At 34.5% G+C, this 16,026-nt stretch overlaps 1 protein-coding gene across 2 annotated transcripts in view; it reads right to left on the bottom strand.

Moving 5' to 3' along the window:
- The window catches only part of LOC121411049 (ATP-binding cassette sub-family C member 9-like), a 34,320-nt gene that overhangs the window by 14,798 nt on the left and 3,496 nt on the right, over positions 1 to 16,026 (bottom strand). Inside the window, exons 1-12 of one of the 2 annotated variants that reach the window (XM_041603528.1) lie at positions 13,379 to 13,446; positions 11,298 to 11,980; positions 9,905 to 10,141; positions 9,492 to 9,683; positions 8,883 to 9,041; positions 7,789 to 7,944; positions 5,974 to 6,108; positions 5,236 to 5,398; positions 4,764 to 4,804; positions 3,257 to 3,526; positions 2,614 to 2,799; positions 1,429 to 1,507 (exon numbers count right to left, since the gene is read on the bottom strand). In XM_041603528.1, coding sequence (XP_041459462.1) covers positions 1,429 to 1,507; positions 2,614 to 2,799; positions 3,257 to 3,526; positions 4,764 to 4,804; positions 5,236 to 5,398; positions 5,974 to 6,108; positions 7,789 to 7,944; positions 8,883 to 9,041; positions 9,492 to 9,683; positions 9,905 to 10,141; positions 11,298 to 11,930 — 2,251 coding nt within the window. In that variant the 5' untranslated portion in view covers positions 11,931 to 11,980; positions 13,379 to 13,446. Of the gene's footprint in view, positions 1 to 1,428; positions 1,508 to 2,613; positions 2,800 to 3,256; positions 3,527 to 4,763; positions 4,805 to 5,235; positions 5,399 to 5,973; positions 6,109 to 7,788; positions 7,945 to 8,882; positions 9,042 to 9,491; positions 9,684 to 9,904; positions 10,142 to 11,297; positions 11,981 to 13,378; positions 13,447 to 16,026 lie in introns of those variants that run through there. The other variant, XM_041603527.1, reaches the window with a different exon arrangement.

Genomic DNA, 16,026 nt, shown 5'->3' with positions numbered 1-16,026 from the left:
AGATATCCTTCACTTTGTGCACTCTGTGCTTTAAGTATTTTAATACATCAGACATGTATCTTTTGATACATAGAAGAAGGACGACATTAAACATGTTTCCTTCTGATATTTCTTTTGCAATTCAGACATAAAGTTGTATACATTATTGACCGGTTCATCTTAACAGCAAACTCATGTGATATACCATTTCCCTGTTTTGTGTTTTCAGTGCATCCTTGTGAAGATCCAACTTGTGATGTAAAGTGGCTTAAGATTTTGGAAAGAAACAAATGGCACCACAGCTAATCATCTTCATTGTGACATCAAATTTCAAGCCCATTGCCAAGACATTTGTTCGGATGAACACTGCCTTACAACCGTTGTTAGAATTTATAAGACCTAAAGGTGGTGTCACACCTTGGCGTTTTAGACAGCGTATGCCCGACGTATAAAAATTTCTCTAAAACGTCGGCATACGCTGAACTTTGATTTTTTTTTCAACTCTGGGCGTATAGTTAGCGTATTCATAACGAGTTGGGCGTATACATAACGTATTAGTAACTTATATCGAACGCTTCGTTAACTTATAAGTAACGTATTCCAACGAATGCTTAGCATATTGCTGGCGTACACAACTTATGCCCTACGATAGCCTAACTTACGCATAGCGCGCAGCAGCGTATCGCTGACGAACACGTGTCGTAGCCTATAAAAAGGCTGCCGCTCGACTATTCAAATCATAACCGCACGATACATCACCGTATCAACACCACCGCCATGCCGAAGAAAACTCCTGTGAACCCCACCTTTATATACCAATTCCTATAAACATGATAAACGTTGTCAATACGCCATTATACGGTAGCTGTAAGTTATAAACACGTTCAGTAATTTTTTTTTGTCGTCCGGAGCACGTCTTCATACGTCAATATACGTTGGAGTTAAGTTACACATACGTTCAAAGCACGTTACTCATAGGTTAAAAGTAAGTTTTAGGGTACGCTGGACATTATCTTGACGTACATCGACTTATGAGTAACTTACGAGTAACGTGTATCAACGATCGCGTAACTTGCCTACAACTTATGGCCCGCGTATGCGGGACGTATGAGCCATACGCTGGCATACGTCGAAAAATTTTGTGCTTGCACAAAATTTTTCGACGACCTTGCCGTATGACGACGTATACCAGCTTGTTTTAGCGTACTCTTAACGTATGCAAAACTTACCCGTAACGTATTCGACGTACGCCAGCGTATTTGCCAAATTTCTCATACGTCGGGCATACGCTGTCTAAAACGCCAAGGTGTGACAGCGCCTTGAGAGTGATGAGCACAGCTTTCTCAAGCAAATTTATAACCACACTCTCAACAAAAGTAAAAGTCATAGAAGTTGTATCACTAGTCTAAAGCTGGTAACTGATGATAAAGTGAAAGAAGATGTGCCTACCTGCATGAAGCTCAAGCTGTATGCCAGACAGTATAGGGGCTGTTGAAGTATTGTCCCAAGTAAAATTTCCATCAGTAACCTGTGAGTACAGAAATGGCTAGTTATATAAAATGTTATTGAAATACTGGTTTCACCCTAAAAAGACTGGGCTAAATCGACGCCTAAGAAGACTGGGGGGGGGGCTGATTCAGCCCCCCCCCCTGATCTCAGTCATCAATCATGGCAACAATTGGCATATGCAATACTAAGATAAAAAAATAATAATAAAAATAAAATTCAGTGAAAAATCTCATTGCTAATTAATTATGTTAATTTATGCCTAAAATTCAAAAGTTTGCTGTAATTATAAACTAAATAATGCCTCTAAAATGCAAATTTTTCGGTTCACAGACTCTATAAGAATCTGATCAAATATACTTTAAAAGAATTTCAACATTAAATTTATTTTCTTATGTATTTTATCATTTTCTTTATTTCTTACGTATTTCTACATTTTCAATTTATTTTTTCAATAGAAATTGTCAGGGACTTTATTTTCACCATAAACAAGATGAAATTCATTGATTTTATTAAGTAAAAGGAAAATGATACATTTATGAATTTTGGCAAAAAACTCCACTATTTGACTATTGGATTTGGGATTCTGCATGTACTTAAAAATTTGTGCATAATTTCAGAATCGCATACCTGGGGGGTACAATTTTGGTCTCAAAATTTGCACGAGACAAGAAAGTGAAAATTCAGCGAGCGACGCGGTCAATAACTTTTGCACAGTGGATTTATTACGAGAAATGTCAGCCCCCCACATCTTATTGGGGTTAACATATTTTGATCATACTAAACCATATCAAGCTAATTGTTGTGATATGAACTTTCTAAGGGAAATGTATGCACATTCATAGCTCATTAAAAAGCAGCTAAGTGAGATCAGTTTGCCCTAGAAAACCTTTTCATGAAGTTCCAACTTTGGAGATCTTTAATCATTAATTAATATCATTAATTAATACAGTAAAGTTTTGGGTTGATATGCTTAATCTCATTGATGAATATGAAGTAGCATGCATCCTCTGGATATTATACCCTCAATGCAGTGTGCACTGCATACCACAAACCAATGTTAATTTAAATGTGATTTCTAGGTCATACTTAATTCTTTGTGAACCACCCCAGGGGTAATTAACGTACCTTAAGAATGACATCACCTGAGAGAACATCTTTATATGGTGAGTTTATAGGTGAGCGGTGAACTGGATTGTCATATGATGATGATGCAAGATCATCATCACTCTCTGTCAGGAGGTGGTATGTATCCTCTTTACCAGATGATCTACTTGCCTCTTTCCGTGGGTTGACCACTCTGCTCTTAGGAACCTTGAGGATTATAAAAGGGTATTTTTGTTTGTTAAACAAACAATTATAATATGACTTAGAAAGAAACATATTTATTAACAAGTGGAATGCCTCTGGCAGTCTCACCTGCATTACGCGATTCAATATAGCAGCAGTGCTGATTTTGAAAACAGATATTAAATAATTATTCACAAAAGAAAACACTATTCATATACAGAAAAATACAGGAAATAAAATAAAAAGCAATGATATAAGTTATTAATAAAATACATTTCATTACTTCACCTTTCTATGATTTTTCCCCTCTTTAATTTAATGAAAGGTGACTATTCCACTTTTTAAATGAAAATATGAAACTTTCATATAATATCTTGGAGTTATGCATCTGACGATCGTTTAACTTTACTTCATGGATGTGATATTGATATGAAACTTTAAACAACTATTCTTCTAAGGATGATGGGGAATATATCTTCACCTCCGTACTGTTCGTTGGAAAGTCGGGCGTTCCATTCGTCTGGTAAGAATCCTCATCCTCTTTCCTACGTCCATCATCCTTATCCTCCACCTCGGGAGCGGTAAAGAAAACAGACAAGCGACGAGTGCTGACCACGGCATTGACGTGGAAGGTAAATATCATGGGTAATAGGAAGAGAGGTAGACTCATCTGATTGAAGACAGAGAGGGCAGCAAACGTGATGTCAGGAGTCAGAGGCAGGCCTGTTAACACTGTGTATAAACTGTAGGACTGTAAAAGGAATTAAAACAGGAAAATGAAGTCCCAAAGAATAATATTCATTTTGATAATGTGGCATATGAGTTCACTCTGGTAATCTACTGTTTCTACTACAATTTTGTTGTTGTTGGATCCCACAGATGTATACTTATTTCCATGGGAATGGTTGAACTGGGTGTCCATAAGACTTTCAATATCTTCGGTCTTCCTTTTTCATTAGTTTGTACGTTTGTTTGGATGTTTACTTTTCTCTTGCTATTCAAGTTCCTTTGTGAATATGTGAATATTAGAGAATACATATATGCATCAGGAAAGTCGCTAAGGCAAGTACATAATACACCTGCCCGTAACACGGAAAATTGAGTTATTGGTCATGCAAGAAAAGTAGAAGGTGGCGATTTCACCTTTAACCTTCTGACCTCAAAATAAATAGAATTCCTGGGGTCCATGCTAGTATCATACACACCAAATTATATGAGCCTAGGTTAAGTTAAACTGAAGTTTTTGTGTTTACAAGGGCTACAGAAGGGTGAGATGAAACATGTCACTGTGACTGACCTTTTGACCTCAATATCAAGAGGCTTCCTGGGATCCATGCTAGTATCATACACACCAAATTATATGAGCCTAGGTTAAGTTAAACTGAAGTTTTTGTGTTAACAAGGGCTGCAGAAGGGTGAGATGAAACATGTCACTGTGACCTTGACCTTTTGACCTCAAAATCAATAGGCTTCCTGGGATCCATGCTAGTATCATACACACCAAATTATATGAGCCTAGGTTAAGTTAAACTGAAGTTTTTGTGTTTACAAGGGCTGCAGAAGGGTGAGATGAAACATGTCACTGTGACCTTCACCTTTTGACCTCAATATCAAGAGGCTTCCTGGGATTCATGCTAGTATCAAACACACCAAATCATATGAGCTAAGTTTAAGTTAACCTGAAGTTATTGCTTTTACAAATAGTTCAGAAGGGTAAGGTGAAAGCATGTCAGTGTGACCCCGACCTTTCAACCTCAAAATCGATAGGCTTACTGGGATCCATGCTAGTATCATACACACCAAATTAATGAGCCTAGTTTAAGTTAAACTGAAGTTATCGTATTTACAAGTAAAAGTTGACAGACGGACGGACACCGAGCGTGATACCATAATACATCCCGTAGGATGGCCGTTTAAAAAATATGAAATACACATTACTACCACCACAATAACAGCATAACAAAGATTGCAGATTTGAAAATACTTACTGTCAGCATCACCAACAATGGAGCAGAATTTGAAACACCATCTAAGAAGAAAAGCAAAAGAAATAAATATCGACAACCAAATTAAAACTTCCATAAGTCAAATAAATCCCTATGCTAATAAAATCAAACATATTCATGTGGTCCTTATAGATTTGTATTAGGCAATGTTCCTGCATGCATCTTTATTTACATGTCAAACATTATCATATCTCTTTATTTTAATTAGTTTGTTGTATAACAAGAATACAAGTAAATCTATTTTTTAAATCTATATTTTATTCAAATGCTCATAACTTTCTCATTATTTTTCCAATTTTTCTCAAACTTTTGTTGATCTGTTTCTTTGATATTTCTGCCTTCACACAAGCTATCTTTGTCCAAAGATTTCATTCTCCTTTAAATGGTAAAAATGGTAACAAATGGTAACAAACAAATAGGTTTTTTAATACTGCTATTGCAATGTCAAACTTACTTAAAATGACTTTCCAGATATTTTGAGTAACAAGCTGCCAGATCTCATCAGCACGAGCTCCTCCAATGGACGAGAGAAAGATGTCTTCCCATGCATATAACTTAATAAGCTTGATTCCTTGCAGCATTTCATTGGTCTGCTTCAAACGACTGTCAGCACATGTCTATAATATTTTGAAAAGATTATATGGGACCATCATGAAATGATTCATTAATCTTTTTTTTAAAGCTCATGTAGCAAAGTTAAAAGAGAGAAAAACAGTCAGACATACAACCATACAAACAAAAATCATTTTATATAAATGCTCCGTGATAAATATCATAGCTTTTTATAAGATGTATGTCCTTTCATACTGACAAAAGAAAAAAAAAATTGAATCAACAATTAATATGTAGATAAAGCAAAATGTATTGGGCTCATACAGATGTTTTTAAAACAAAATCTTTGAATATTTCAAAAATTAGGAAAAAAAAGAGATAAAAACATGATTGTGCCTTGCATCTTATAAATTAATCTTTTTAAGTATATCAAGGTTCTATTTCATATTGCTGTGAAAAAAATCAAATCATGGTAGCACCTGTACTACCATGTATCAAGAATGACTCTGCTACAAAGCTCATCAATTGATTATAGAGCTAATTCTCATTAATGAACATCTTGACTTATATGGACAATCAATTGTACAAATCGACTTTACAATCAATTGATTAGTTTTGTGATATAGATCCCAGGTCTCACCATGGCCCCTTTCTGATATTGGGCAGTTTTCTTAGCAATCAATGTCTGGAGAGGTATTGAAAAGAGAAAGATACTTGATCCAATCAGGGAGGCAAAGCCTAGCTGGTAATAGAGAATGACGAGATATCCAATCACCTGTAAAAAGAAAAATAATGATAGACAGAATAAGACACTTTTCATCAGATAAATATGCACTGTTGAGAGCCTATCAAATATTCATTTTGAGAGCTTAACCCTTACTTACCTGGGCTACACCCCTTGACATTTTTTTTTATATATCTGCTGCGCGAATTTGTTTTACTACGCCACTCGCTGGCTTTTACTTTAAAGTCTCACACAATTTTGACACAAAATTTGTGACACCCAGGCATGCGGCTACGAAATTAAGCAACATTATGTAAGTGCATGTCAGAATAAAATTGCTCAAAAATTTATTTTTATATCATGTACAAAGTCGATACAAAATCTGTTTATCCAAATTCATGAATGAGTGATTATTCTCAATTTTCTTGACAATAGTCATTCAATTTGATGCTGTTAATGACTGAAATAATGTTTCAAATTAATTTGAAACATTGAAACAATGAAAATAAAAAGATAAAAAAAAAATACATAGAAACTAGAAAAAAAAACAATGAAATAAATAAGAAATGGATTTTGGAACCAGAAATTTTTCCTTTACAATTGTTGAATGCCATAAAGAATATTTCACCACAAATTAGCTTCCTATGAGTTTATTTTGTGAATATAGCAAAAGTGTGATTTCATGAATAAAAATATGAATTGATTGCAATTTACTTTTGCAACGGCATAAGTTATTGTCATTCTCTACCTTCTTGCAAATTTTTGTTATGATGATCGCGTGATCTGCAATCTTGTGGGGGCCTAAGGGCCCCCCCCCCCGGACTTAAAATTGCAAAATAGCCCAGGTAAGTTAGGGTTAAAAATAGCTTTATAATCATTTACACAATGGAGAGGATTAGACTAACAAAATAATGATAAAAGCAAGACAGTAATTCAATATACTTCACTGTGCATGCAAATTCCTTTGTTCAGCAGTACCAGCAAATATATGCTTCAAAACATAATAAAAATCTTGAAAAATAAGCTGGTGGATTTTCCACACATTACACCTATCAAATATAAATAATAACTATTAATCCTGTTATATTACCTGTGTTTAGCTGCTATAATATTCAACAAGGTATTATCTACTACAGATTGCTAAATTCTATCCCACATTTTTTCTTTTCATTTTGAAATTCCTTAAAAGCAGCATCAATGAATCAAGGCACTATTTAACAAGTACTATTTGGAGTATATTTCAATAGTCTAGCTTCTCATACATCCAGTGGTTATTTTTAAAAGCACAAAATATGTCATACATATAGTCATAAGCTACAGGGGTAAAAAATATTGGAAGTAGGCATGTCCTTGAAAAAATAATGGGATGGGAACAAATCAACAGAAAGAATGTAGCATTTTCTGGTTTATTGAAAAATATTTAAAACTTTGGATGCAAGAATACAATTTCATTACTTGATCAATATCAGGGTGAGAGACCAAGGGCTAAATTTGAATTCTAATTAAGAATACATCCTTAAAAGGCCAAGAATTTAGTTTTGTCTGAGATTGGCAGAAATAAATTCGTACAAATTTGCTTACTAGCAATGTAGTTCCTTCATTAATAACATGCTACCTGAAAACTTTACTTTGTCAGCGGAAAAGGAACATCAACAACTTTGAATAAAGAATGTCTGCATGAACATCTCTTTATTCCCACTTTATATTCATTTACATCTTGAGATTACTTACCAAGTAGGGTATAGACCAGATGTAATGTATCCATTGGAAGGAGTTGAGTATATTAGTTGCATCCACTGACATGTGATTGGTGATCTGTCCCATGGTCATTGATCCACCAGTCATCGAGTAGCTCGACAGTCGTAGGGCCTTGCTGTATACCGCAGCCTGCGAACATAAAAAACATTTTGAAATTGAGGATGGACAATGATGGACAACAGAGAAAAGGATGGCAAATGATAGATGATGGACGACGGACCCCATGGTATAGGTCATCTCATCATTCATGCCAGATGAGCTGAAGATCTTCAAGAAGGGCTTAAATTAATCAATTGCCATCAAAGGTTATGAAAGGCCATGGCTTTAGATGCCCTCTTTGACTGACCTCAATGCCATGCTCACTGGCCTTGGAGATTTAATGCACCAAGTATTTTTTTCCAATATGATCCTTCTAGAAAAATGACTTTGCCTAAAAAAAAATGAATTCAGGCATGTTAAAATATACAATTAAAAGGGTTAGGTAGACAAGGGCCTTGCTATACACTGACAGCAGCAGTGAACTAGGTATACAAGCTCAGGCTGTAGGCAAGTTGGGCAGTCTGCTGTCTTAGATTTAAGCAAAATACTTCACCAATAATGCAATTGAATACCAAAGATGGAAAAGTATTTTACTTTATACGCAAAACACTGAGTAAAATACTTAAAATTCTGGCTTAAGCAGCAAATTGAATATCGGCCCAAACAATCAAATTATCAAATGCATAATGGATGCCAAGTACTGCCATTCATTCATATCAACTGACTGTATTGTAGGTTTTCAGAGGATACATTCCTCAATTGATATCACTTATTAAGGCCTATTTGGCAAAAGTATGTAAGTAACATATTTCCTAAAATCAAGTTTGAATGTTTCGCATTTAATGAATTTTCTACCCTAAATAATTAATAGCTCATGCTACATGTAGTTCTGCCATTTGGCTAATCAACAATCATGCTTTAAACACACTGGTAATGTATCCATGAAAAAATATTAATTGCTCTTTTAGAGGAAATTATACTTTGGACAATTGGTTCCTTTCATCAAAGTAGGGTAGTAGTTGACAAACCTGGAGTGCAGCTTTAGAATGAGCAGATTCCATGATCACATTATGGTAATGGTGCTGGTTACAAAGTCGTTGAAATATAGACTGTATAAACAGGATTACTACCAGAACAAAACCATTGGTGAAGAAGTCATACCAGTCAATGTACTTGTCAGTTTGTGGCTAAAAGGAAAAGCATCAGAGTAGAATTGTCAAGAAATGTGAAGGATATCTATAAACATTGATCTGCATGCAATTGATTGCTCTTGTATTCATTAATAGTGGGAATGACTCCTGGGGAGTGCATTTTGTTAACATCTGTTGTCTAACACATCAGACCTGACAATTTTTTTGTGATTGTGATTAGCACAAGTGTCTGATTGTAACTACAGTATCTGTTGGATAAAACAGACATTGTCAGATAAAACATCTGACAAGTCATTTCAATAAATGCTCCAAAGATAATAGATACAGCAAGGGAAAGGAAGAAGAATCTATGAATAACTTGATGAATCATCTACAAATATATCAAAATTTATTTTTACTTTATCACTCAAACAATTAGGTGAACTACTCCTCAAGGTAACTTCAACACATTTGTAAAACGTAAACAGCAAACTGAGGATTTCTTACTGCTTTGTCCCCAGCATCAGGGTAAGAATTTGCAGTGGCATAGGCAATAGCTCCAGATATCAGGTAAGGTGAGAGAAATGAAGAGGTATCACCAAAGAACTTGATGATTCCTCCACGAATCAGACCAGGGTAGAATGCCTTCAGGTACACCCAATACAAGTTCATATCCTTGCCCGTGGCTTTAGCTTTGGCCTAAATGAAATAAAACAGAATTGCTTAAATACAATTTAAAACTTGAAACTATATTTCGATGCCTTTTTTCCACCTGTAGACAAAGTACATTCTTCTAATTATGTGGCTTTAGCTAAAATGCTCGACTGGTAATTGTAGTTACATGATACTATGGTGATCCTGACCTTGCCAGTATGGGGAGATAGTGCCACCAGTAACTGAGAGGGATAGAATCTACTCACCTGTTCTTCGGCAAGTACTTTGGCAAACCTTCCACCGTTATAATGGACAGTGTGTGTCTTGTTGAGATTTCCTAAATCCTTGATCTCTAGGATGCTATCATAACCCATCTTAAAGAGAGAATTGAGCCACCAGAAGAAGACAGATGATGGAAGGTTACAGTATCCCTCGTAGTAATTCATCTTTGGATCCTTGAGATCCGCTGGGAAACCTTCCTCTATGGTACACCACTTCAGTATCTGTTCAGCACAAGAGATAATGTTATTTTATTTCAAGGTTAACCACTTAAGTCACTAACTGGATTTAAGAAGACCCAATTATTCTGCAACTTTATACTTTCAGTACTGTTCTTTATTATCTGAATGCTGATCACCCAGCTATAAAGCAGAGGGTCTCATTTTTCATAACTTCCTAATCATATGGCAAGGGATTGAACCTATGTTCTATTAATGAGGTGGGTGCCCTACCACTGGACCACCCCCATCAATCAATCCTCAACATGTCAAGAGGTGACCAATATTACAAGAGAGATTCAAAATTATATTGCCTATTTTACAACATAAATTAATTTCAAGAAAGTATTATGATTTTTTCCCCTTTTATTATAACAAATATTGTTTATTCCAAGACTTAATTTTATATGTTTTATTAATTTTCGTAGGCTCACCAACATCAAATCATTATACATGTAACAAAAGAAAAATATGCAGCAAAAATAAATACCAATAAAAAAAACCAAGACTTAAAGGTCAAGTCCACCTCAAAAAAATGTTGATTTGAATCAATAGAGAAAAATCAGACAAGCACAATACTGAAAATTTCATCAAAATCGGATGTAAAATAAGAAAGTTATGACATTTCAAAGTTTCGCTTATTTTTAGCAATATCGTTATATGATTGAGCCAGTTACATCCAAATGAGAGAGTTGATGATGTCACTCACTCACTATTTCTTTTGTTTTTATTGTTTGAATTATACAATATTTCAATTTTTACGAATTGGACGATTAGGACCTCCTTGCCTGAAGCACAAAATGTTAAAATAATGAAATTCCACGTGTTCAGGGAGGAATGAAACTTCATTTCACATGATAATGATGAGAAAATCAAAATATTTCATTTTCGAACAATAAAAAAACAAAAGAAATAGTGAGTGAATGACATCATCGACTCTCTCATGTGGATGTAGCTGGCTCGTTCATATAACTGTTTTTGTGAAATGAAGCGAAATTATGAAATGTCATAACTTTTTTATTTTACATCCGATTTTGATGAAATTTTCAGTGTTATGCTTGTTGAATTTTTCTCATTTTATTCAAATCAAGTTTTTGTTGGGGTGGACTTGTCCTTTAATTTAGTAATCACCATTAAATCAGTTGAAAATATTGAAATCTACCTTAATTCTGATGGCATGCAGTTCAGTAAGACATATCAAAGCAACAAGGGCTATGGATGCAATATTAAGGTCCCACCGTAGTGTATCGAGTGTGATCTCATCACGATAGTAGTACATGTAGAAGGTCTCAAATCTGACACATTCAGCGGCAAGAAGCAAGAACCAGTAGACAACTTGAGGAACCAACATGGAAGGAACATCCCAGTACTCCATATGATGGTAGTAGACCGCTGCCAGGATGGACATGACAAGAGCGGCAGTTGGGGCCACGTATAACCGTGGTGAGGTCTCTTGATCACTCAGGGTCTGAATATCCGTAAGGATGCCTTCTCCTACCTTGCAGATGCATAATGTCATGTAAGCCACGTAGATGAACCAGCGGAAAACGTGGCCGGGGTACCTGGTGATGTAGGGGTGCTTGGTGGTTGTTCTGGCATTGCAGCATCGGACAAAGATTAGGACCAAAGAGAAGAGGAGTATGAACACACCGTGCAAGCATGTCACTAGGAGGTCTGTGAAACAGGCATTGTAGATGGTGTGGGTTAGGTTCCAAGAGAAAGGGTACAGGCTGTCTGTATAAGATGCGTTCTCACCACAAAACCAATAAAATTTCTCAATCTCTGTTTCCTCCATAGTGAGTCCTCTTCCTACACATAAGGATGTCAGTTACACTTCAAAAAGTCCTGCACAGTATGAAAAAAATAACAAAATATAAGCTCTACTGTTTTCAGAATTATATTACATATTTATTGGTAATATGCTCAGAAACTGGGTTAAAATATGATGTTGCAGATAATCTCACACTAATCAAACCCTTAAATATTCTATCCTTTCTGTGTAGGCAAAAGGTGGTTGCAAATATGTTATAATCAACACTAATACATATCAGATCATTTAGGATTAGTCACATCCAAATGGGAGATTAAATTGTCCCGTGTGAGAGAGTGAGACAGCACAGAGTAATAGATAGGAAATAGATGGCATGGAGCTGAGTGAGAAGACTTTCACACTGCTGAATTCAAACCTTATAATATTATTGTTACAGGTACATGGATACAAACAATATTTCATCACTTTAATAGAGTACTCTTGTTTCATTATTTTTCCCTTGAAAGTAAAAATATAAATCTATTCAATTTACTTATCAATGCATTGTATTCATTTATTAAATAAAATAATTAATTTTATTCATTCATTCAATCATTCATTCATTCACAAATTGTTTCACTTACATGTATTCAATCAATCAATCAATCAATCAATTAAATCATTCATTAATGCACTTATGTATTGAATCATTTAGCTATAGATCTACTCATTACTTTTAATCTTAATATGTTTTCTATTTTTCCATTAGAACTATGAAATTATTGGTTTGTACTCCATTTAATCCAATTCAATTTGAGCTGATTAATTTGAACTATTTACCCTGTCATTTCATTTAATAAATTTCTTATTCACTCATTTGCTCATTGGTTACTTTCATTTATTAATTGCCTTTTCATGAATGTCATTTGTGTCATTATTAGGGTGGGATATATTTAACTAAATATCCCTCGACTTGAGTAAGATTACGTTCTATTTTAATGTAGTGACCCATGTAATACGATGCATACACACAATACACTGTAGAGACCAATATATACTAAAAGTCCAATTTTTGAATGGGGAATACTATCTCCTCCATGGAGGCAGTTGAATTCTTACATTGCTATTATCTGGTGCATATATGCTCATCAATTCACATGTATAATAGGTAAGCCACAGCCAAAGTAATGAGTCAGCAAAATACCAGGTAAACAATGTGATGTGCACAAAGGATGAGAGGAGAGGCTCTGGTTCTTACCCTCACCTCTCGCATTCATTGTTGGTCAATCCAAATGGCTGGAATTTACATGTAGCAGCACACGCATTATTTTCATATCATTGAAAAGTAATTTTCTTGACAGTCTGTCTATGACAACATATTATGGTCTTACTTGGTAAACTTGAATCATAGTCTGGTCAAGATAGCCAACTCATTTGTAATGAAAGTCTATGTCATATAGTAGCATAAAAAGTAAAAATACATGTAGACTGACCTTTTTTCCTAGAGTGAAAATAATACACAACCAAAAGAATGTTAAAGGTGAGACACATTTGCATGAACACGTGTATCGAAGTCCTGTGCATTTACATTCAAACATTGGTATCTCCCATCCCCCAAGAGTTCAACTGTAAGTTCTAGCAATTACATACTGTGCACTTTGACCGGGAATTGTACAGCAAGGGCTTTATTTGTGTCTGTACACTTGCAAGCCTTGCATACACCGAGCAGTATATTAAAATTTCACAATACCTATCAATGAAGCCAAGGGTCCAGAGTCTAGATCTATATAAAATTGTTGAATACAACCTGCCAAATATTCACTACCTCTACATGCATGCATATGTAGTAAACTACTTTTAAAAAGTAGAGATAGAAGGGAATTTCTTAAATCCCTCTTTCCCTAGGAATTACAGGTTTAGGGGGTGTTCAATGATGATTAAAAAAAAGACAATTACCAAACAGGGATACTATACATGTAATAAGAAACAATGCTTATGTTCAATGTCCCCATTCCCGATCGTAGAAGTGAATGTCTTTCAGATCACGAATTGGAGGAAAATCTAAACGCTGAAAAGGTATGTTTGGGAATGCAATCAGCTTAGATTTACAACCATTAACATCGTGAATGCAACAAAATGTGACACTGAACACGATTCAGTTTTCAAACGCATGTGGTCACATTTCATAAGTAGGTAAGCAAAAGGGGTAGCGGATGAACAATTTTCCATACGGTGCCATGGAAAAATTGTTGCTACATTACAGCATCTTGACCAAATTTATTGAGTAAGATCTAATTTTGAAGCTAGAACTATAGGCTAAATATATTACTATAAATTAGATCAATACAATATCAGAAACAAAAACAATAGCATATTAAGTTTATAGTAACAGGGGTGGCAAGTACGGTGAATGATAGAATGTTAATTAAATTTAATTAATAACTTAATATAATATGTAATATGACTGTCAGTCTCATATTTCTAGGCAGTTTAAAAGGAACAATTTAATGTTATAAAATTTGGCAATTTTGAAAATTATGCAGGAATGAAATACATGTGTATGTCAGCTCTGATCTGCAACCTTATCAATTAGTAAACTGATCTAATTTGTAAGTACAAAACTTGTGTATCATTGCAACAAACATTTCTACCCATGATGTAGATATTTTGCCCTGCATATAAACAGTGACAGGCATTTTTTGGGGCAAAAATGTAAAATTAAATATTGTTAATTAGTGTAATTAATATGCATACAATAACAGATAATTATTCAATTTTTGTTACAGATTTAATCATTGATGTTACAGATTAAAATTGTGAAATACTAGGGTGATCCAATATTGCATTAATTTTTTACAACATTTTATGTGCAGCAGGTACAATTTGAGAATAGACATATTTCAAAATTCTAACTTACATTGACGTCTATGTAATAATTAGTTGTTAATTAGTCATTTTAAAGGAGAATGAAACCTTTGGAATAAGATAACTTGTGTGAAAACAGAAAAATCAAAGAAACAGATCAACGAAAGTTTGAGAAAAATCAGACAAATAATGAAAAAGTTATGAGCATTTGAATATTGCGATCACTAATGCTATGGAGATCCTCAAGTTTACAATGCGACAAAGATGTGTGATGTCACTTGTGAACAACTCTCCCCATTACTTTAGTATATTTCACTTAAATTGCCTCTTTCATCACATCTATCAGTAGATCATGTGTTCTTTCTACAGGAGGGCATGTCATACAGATTTTTAAAGAATACATCATGGATAAAGAGTTTGTATCACAATAAAGAAAAAGCAAAAACAGACATTTTGAGAATATTTTATAGTCCATCAAAGGGAAAGTTGTTCACATGTGACATCACACATCCTTGTCGCATTGCCAACAGGAGGATCTCCATAGCATTAGTGATCACAATATTCAAATGCTCATAACTTTTTCATTATTTGTCCGATTTTTCTCAAACTTTCTTTGTTCTAATTCTTTGATTTTTCTGTTTCGACACATGCCAACTTGTTCCAAAGGTTTCATTCCCCTTCAAGGAAAATCAAAGGTATTCGAGACTTAGCACTTTTTATATATCCACCCAGACTGACACCCAAGCCATTCCTCCCAACACATAGATCTGTTTCAAGTCACAATATTTGGTCATTTTATTTTTTTTTTCAATTTTAATACAAATCATGTGCAAAGTCAGTAGGCTACTGCATCCATCCAATCCACCAACCCCAACCATTTTCATTCAAACATGTCTTACACTTACATGTACTGCAATACATACAAAACATTCAAAAGTTTAAAATTTAAAGACATGAAAGAATATAATTTGGTTCAAAATAAAGGTACGATCAACCATTAAAAGGGTAATCCAGACAAAAAAAATTTATCTCATTTGAAAAGAAAAATTTAAATCAGACTAACAAAAATAAACCCAGAAAATTTCATCAAAATTGGATGAGGAATCACAGTATCTGGGTGAAACAGTTCTATGCAATTGTAATGAGCAAGCTGATAATACATGAAAATGTTTATTCAAGCTTCAGTATTTTTTCAAACTCTAAAGATTAAAAACAACCTTTGTGATTTCAGGCAACTTTGTTATAAATGAAGACATTTTATAAAAATACATGAATG

The sequence above is a fragment of the Lytechinus variegatus genome, chromosome 3 (assembly GCF_018143015.1).
Source record: "Lytechinus variegatus isolate NC3 chromosome 3, Lvar_3.0, whole genome shotgun sequence".
Lineage (NCBI taxonomy): Eukaryota > Metazoa > Echinodermata > Echinoidea > Temnopleuroida > Toxopneustidae > Lytechinus > Lytechinus variegatus.
Note: the sequence above shows the minus strand (reverse complement) of the source record. Positions and strands in the feature narration are given on the sequence as shown.